The sequence below is a fragment of the Gobio gobio genome (genome assembly GCF_949357685.1).
Source record: "Gobio gobio genome assembly, chromosome: 24".
Lineage (NCBI taxonomy): Eukaryota > Metazoa > Chordata > Actinopteri > Cypriniformes > Gobionidae > Gobio > Gobio gobio.
This window is the reverse complement of record NC_137120.1, coordinates 30,333,232-30,338,651: the sequence shown is the minus strand read 5'-3', so window position 1 is coordinate 30,338,651 and position 5,420 is coordinate 30,333,232. Positions and strand designations below refer to the sequence as shown.

At 40.6% G+C, this 5,420-nt stretch overlaps 1 protein-coding gene across 1 annotated transcript; it reads right to left on the bottom strand.

Moving 5' to 3' along the window:
* Positions 1-3,665: 3,665 nt before the first annotated feature.
* LOC307120625 (C2 calcium-dependent domain-containing protein 4C) lies at positions 3,666-4,931 on the bottom strand (the record flags this gene model as incomplete). The annotated part of the gene is made up of 1 exon (XM_079807747.1): positions 3,666-4,931. One exon carries the CDS (start codon positions 4,929-4,931, stop codon positions 3,666-3,668), a length of 1,266 nt encoding a protein of 421 aa, XP_079663873.1.
* Between the last annotated feature and the right edge of the window lie 489 nt (positions 4,932-5,420).

Sequence of the window (5,420 nt, the reverse complement as noted above, 5' to 3'; positions counted from 1 at the left end):
TTTTTGAAAATGCAAACACAAAAAAAATTGTTCTTTGTACAAAGCACCAAAATATTAATTGAAAATAACATTAGTGGAATATTTTCTAGTCAAGGTACTTACCAACCATTTTGCACTGACTTTCAACAACTAAACATTTTGAATGTAACAGAGGTTTTTAAAGAGAAATAACATGGTTTTTGATATTAATATTTTAATACATAATTTATCTGGATCTATTAAGATCTGGATTTGAGTGGACAGCTCTGAAAAGCATATTTTCCTTCCTTCATTTTTATTAATTCATTATTCACACATGAAGCACAACCTCAAGTCATGTGTGGTGAATATTAATAACTAAAGAGTATTCACTACCAGTGGAGTTAAATAGTACATTGATCAAAAAAAAATGAAAGAAAATCCAAAATAGACATAAATTCTTTGTTAATATTTATTATTTCTTTCATGAGTTGCAAACTTAAGAAGAAGAAAAAAAACATCGTCCATCTAAGATACAAATACATCAGTTGAACATCCATGCAGAGGTGCAGAAAAAGTACACTGAAATTTCCATCAAACAGCTCACACTCACCAAAATATTATAGGTTGTTTACCACACTGAAAATATTATCCATGCACACAAGTTACAAACACCAGAGGTGACGGGATCCACTATGAACAAATCACACAGTGAACAGTTCACTTCTACATCAAGTACATAGGATTGGCACTTTTTTCATTTTGCAAAATACACCTGTTAAAACAGGAAGACTCCAGCATTCGAGTGGTTTAGGAAATTAAAGACTTAATGAAACACCTGAATATAAATGAAAAGCTTGCTTTATGCACTCAAATAATTACTGCACAATCCACAGATCATAAATATAGAAACGTTCTTGATCATTCCCTGCATTGCTTGTGTAACCAACCAGCAATTAGTTAGTATCAACGGGGCCATTTCTGATGAAACATTGAAAAAAACATTTTAATGAGCAATAGCCAGCTCATTACCTCAAAGATGTCTTTTCTGCTCTTCATCTATAAAGTGGAGCCAGGAAAGTAATAAATGCTTACAAAATTTGTATAATTTATTATGAGTCATCAAAGGAGGCTAGATATTCCTTCCAATAAAGTAATAGCCATTTGCCAGATTTTACTAGAAAAATAATCTCTCAAGCCATAAAGAAAGATCCATGCATCCATCATCACACTCGTGTCATATTTTAACCACTTGTCTATTCATACGGTTTCTGTCTATTGAAAAAGCACATTGCATTTGCATAATGACACATGCAGCATATAGGCTACACTTCTGTTTCCTTTCCATATGAATTTCACCTAAAATTTGGCTGTTGAGTGGAATGTGGAATAGACTGGCACTTAAATCTTCATATAAAGCAAATATTAGTTGATATTTCACTAGATACTTTCCTCTGGGTAAGTAGTGTGTAAGGAAAGACTTTCAAAGAAAGCGTTTCATACCCAGACAGCAACATAGTGTCGGCCCAGATCCGGCCCACATCTGGTAAACCTGGATTCCACATGTACAATAAGATCTGGTTGCTGTCTGGGACCCTGTTTCATAAAAATCTTTTTTCACTCGTTTCGTTTGATATCCAACAAATAGATACAGATAATTACACTCAGTCAAACAATGATCCAATCTGAGCAAATCTAAACATGCAAAACTCTCTCTTTAGTAAGGCTTCTGGGTTTCACCAAATGACATCCTGCACATTGTTGCAAGAATACGTCATCGCATTTACAAGTTTACGCAAACACATGCAGTGTGATGCAAGATTGTTCAGTCTGGTTATTTATCCTCCAAATTAGACTACAGATGCATCCAGGATCAAAGCTAACATTAGCACAGAGGGCCATTGTGTAGCTTCAAAGAACCGCGGCTCTGTGGAAACAAGTCTTTACAATCAAAAAGGTAAACGCTTGGTTTTAATTAGGCTAAATGAGAAGAACAACCAAAATACAGAAGGCAACAAACAAAAAGGCTCTTCTATATTTGCAGGCAACAAATTCAGAGCTATGCTAATACCTTGATCTTCATTGGTGCAACTTGGTTTTTAAAAGTGGGTGGGATAAGTGTGTGTGTAGGGGGTTTGATAATACAAGGTTATACCAGAAATGTACAACAACAAATGCACAAAAAGTAACATTACAGTTTCCAGAAATCAATTTCAATAGTGCACTGTTTCATTGATCAACATAGATGTTTAATGTGGTCGCTTCATCCTACCTCTACTATTTTGTCCCAAGAGTCTTTATGTTATAAATACATCGTCTGCAAGTGATGTTCATGTGTCCAAATGCTCTGGTGGTAGAATGTTTGTTAAGCGTGTCAAAGGTTCTGGGCTCTAATCAGCCCTAGTATAGATTTGTTTTCTCTCATTCACGTTCATCAGGGATAGTTTATCAAGAGCAAGAGAGTTTGTGCGCATTTTGTTTTGTGATTTCACTGGAACAAATAGAGAGTCTCCGCAGTGCGTCTGTGTGAAGACACAGCGGCACGACACACTCCATGTGTTCAATGTATCGCGCCATATCGTCTCTTACCCAGCAAGCAATAGCCATCATTTCACCGCCTCGGTTAACTATAGACCCGGTGATGAGTAACCCACTTTTAACCAAATTTAAGGTTATTTTGGCTAGATGTCGTTTTTGCCAGACTAACTTGCGAGATGTATGATATTCCATCATGTAAGCAAAGGCAACAGTGTTTCATTTCTTTGACATATTCTATGCATTGATGACTAGTATATTCTTGGGCTATGGTCTATGAAATTTTCACTGACAGCCCAAATTTTGCCTTGTTTTAGCCTAGATGTGCTGGGTATTTAAAGGATGCTGGGATGCGTTTTCATGAAAATCGAATGTAAAGAGTTTATCTCTAAAAACAGATTAGCTTATAACGCGAGTAAATGAGGCACAGAAGCCACGAACGCTGTGCTAAACTGCGATAATTCCTATCGACCAGCTCACTTAGCACAGCGTTCGTGGCTCGACTCGTCGAGACTGTTTTCCAAGATGGCTCCTGTCTGTATATGCGTAATGTTCTGTCTTTATAAAGTATCTTCTTATTAAACTGTTTGTACACTTACAAAGTTCTCAATGCTTCGGTTTGCATGTAGGGACCCTCATTATGCTACCGTGTGAGTGTGAGGCTATTTTGAGCCTTGTTAGTGGTATTAACTAGCGATTTAATTTAACTTATTCTGTGCCCCATTTACTCGTGTTATAAGCTAATCTGTTTTTAGAGATAAAACTCTTTACATTCGATTTTCATGAAAACACATCCCAGAGAACGATCTACTCGGTAACCATGTGTTAATTACCCCTAGGTTCATTTTTCACCGGAGTTGTCCTTTAACACAAACAAACTAGATTAATACTTTGATAGTCACCTGGAGATGCTTACTTTGTGTTAGGTATAGCTGTGTGGGAAATGTTTCAAAAGTGGTGGGGACAATATTGACCCTGGCAAAAGGTGGTGAGGACATGTCCCCACGTCCCCACGTCCCACTCTCAAATTACGCCTATGTTGATCTTGAGCAGGTGGTGTTTTTTTTCTTCTGAAATTGTGAATATTAAATCAATCATCGTATCAGGCTAAATGAAAGACAATGAAGAAGACCTCTTTCCACCTTTTGAAGACAGTGTCCCATTCTGAAGGCCTATAATCCAGACAAGAGCTTGCACAAAGGGACCTCCCGTTCACCTAACAGCGAGTCTCTTTTCAGGCTAGTGCCTTTATTCACAACCTTGATCTTCAAAGCTAGGATCTTAACCTGAGCCGAAGTCACCGAATCAAAAAAGAAGTCCTCGTTGAAGACGGGATTGCGGCTGTTCTTGATTATCGTGCTCCTCTGCTTCTGCAACTTGCCTGGATTGAGGTAGAGCGACACGCAACAGTTGATGCTCTTAATGTCAAACATGGGATCATACAGGTCCTCGGCCGCCATAATGCGGATTCGCAGGCGGGCCGTACCCGCGTCGTAGTCGGCACAAAGTCGGACGGTGCCTCCTTTGTGCATGTTGATGGTGTGCTCCTTGTGTTGACGGTCCACGCCATGAAGATGGTCCAGAGCTCCACCACCTTGCAAAGAGGAACAATGGCTCCGTCTAGGAACATTAGGGCTGGGCTCCGCCGAACTGCACTCATCTGTGGACAAGGAACTGTGCCTGGCAAATGTCCGCTTGCCTTTTGCAACCTTGGCCTGTGTCTCATGGGTAAAGATCTTGAGTAGGGAGGCCGAACGGGAGAGCAGTGGTGAACTAAATGGAGAGGACTCCGCCGAAGAGCAAGTGTCGCTCTCGCCACCACTAAAGTATCGGTAGGGGTTTATGTGCGAGGTGTTGAAGTCTGGAGGGTTGAGGTGATTCCCCTCCTTGCCGCTCTTGCTTTGGGACTTGCGTTGAGTGTTGGGTGACGTTACTGGGCTAGTGTGGTCACAGTGGAACAGGGATTCTTTTCTCCGGGTGTGGGGACTCTCCATCAACGTGGCAAAGCCATAAGAAGTCTGAGTCTTTGGAATGTAGGGAAGGGACATGGCGGTCTGGGACTGAGGATCGGCGTTTGTGTCACCTGCTACAACGTCGTCCGCACTCTCGATCTGAATGATGTGGCGGTTTGCCGCCCTAAGCAGGTTCTTGGTGTCTCCTGCCAACTTGCTGACCAATCGTGGGCTACGAGGGCTGCTGATCTTCTTGTTGCTGATGGTTTGCTCGGACGTAGAGGGTCTCAGACTGTCTTTGGACTTGACGTCAGAAGCTTCGGTCTCTGGTGGGCAGCTTACCAGCTTTGGAGGGATGAAGAAATCTGGAATCTTATCGGGTGTGAGGACATTGCTATAGACAGGTGCCTTCCCCTTGTCACCTGCCTCTCCTTGCCGGAGCACATTTGTTTCAACTGAGTCCCGGATCTTCTCCAGAACCCACATGATCCCTCTGGGATTAACCCACTGGGCGATGCGCTGTCGCCTGTAACAAGCAACAAAACGTTCAGCAATGAGCCTTAGGTACGCACAGCTAATAATATCTTACAGTTTACCATTACAAAAACAACGTACTATTATATCACAAACAATTCTCCCACATGTGTAAAGTTGTAGGGTAACATACAGGCATTTTCAAGGGGGGGACTTTGAGGGTTGCGATATATATTATGTCTCTTCAAACAAATATGATAATTTCTTTTTCTGAGCATCTATTTTACACTAGGTGACAACCGATCCCTTTTTTGTAAGGTGGGTGGAGGTTCAAGCCTCTCCTTGACTTCTTGAAATAAAACTACATGCTAGTACATTAAGCTCATTTACAGTATATAGACTTGGCGTGACATGGCATTTAAAACAAATCTGACAAAAGAAATATCTAGATCAACAAATATTTGAAAAACTATGACTCTAGACAAAGAAATTTGAAGGGAA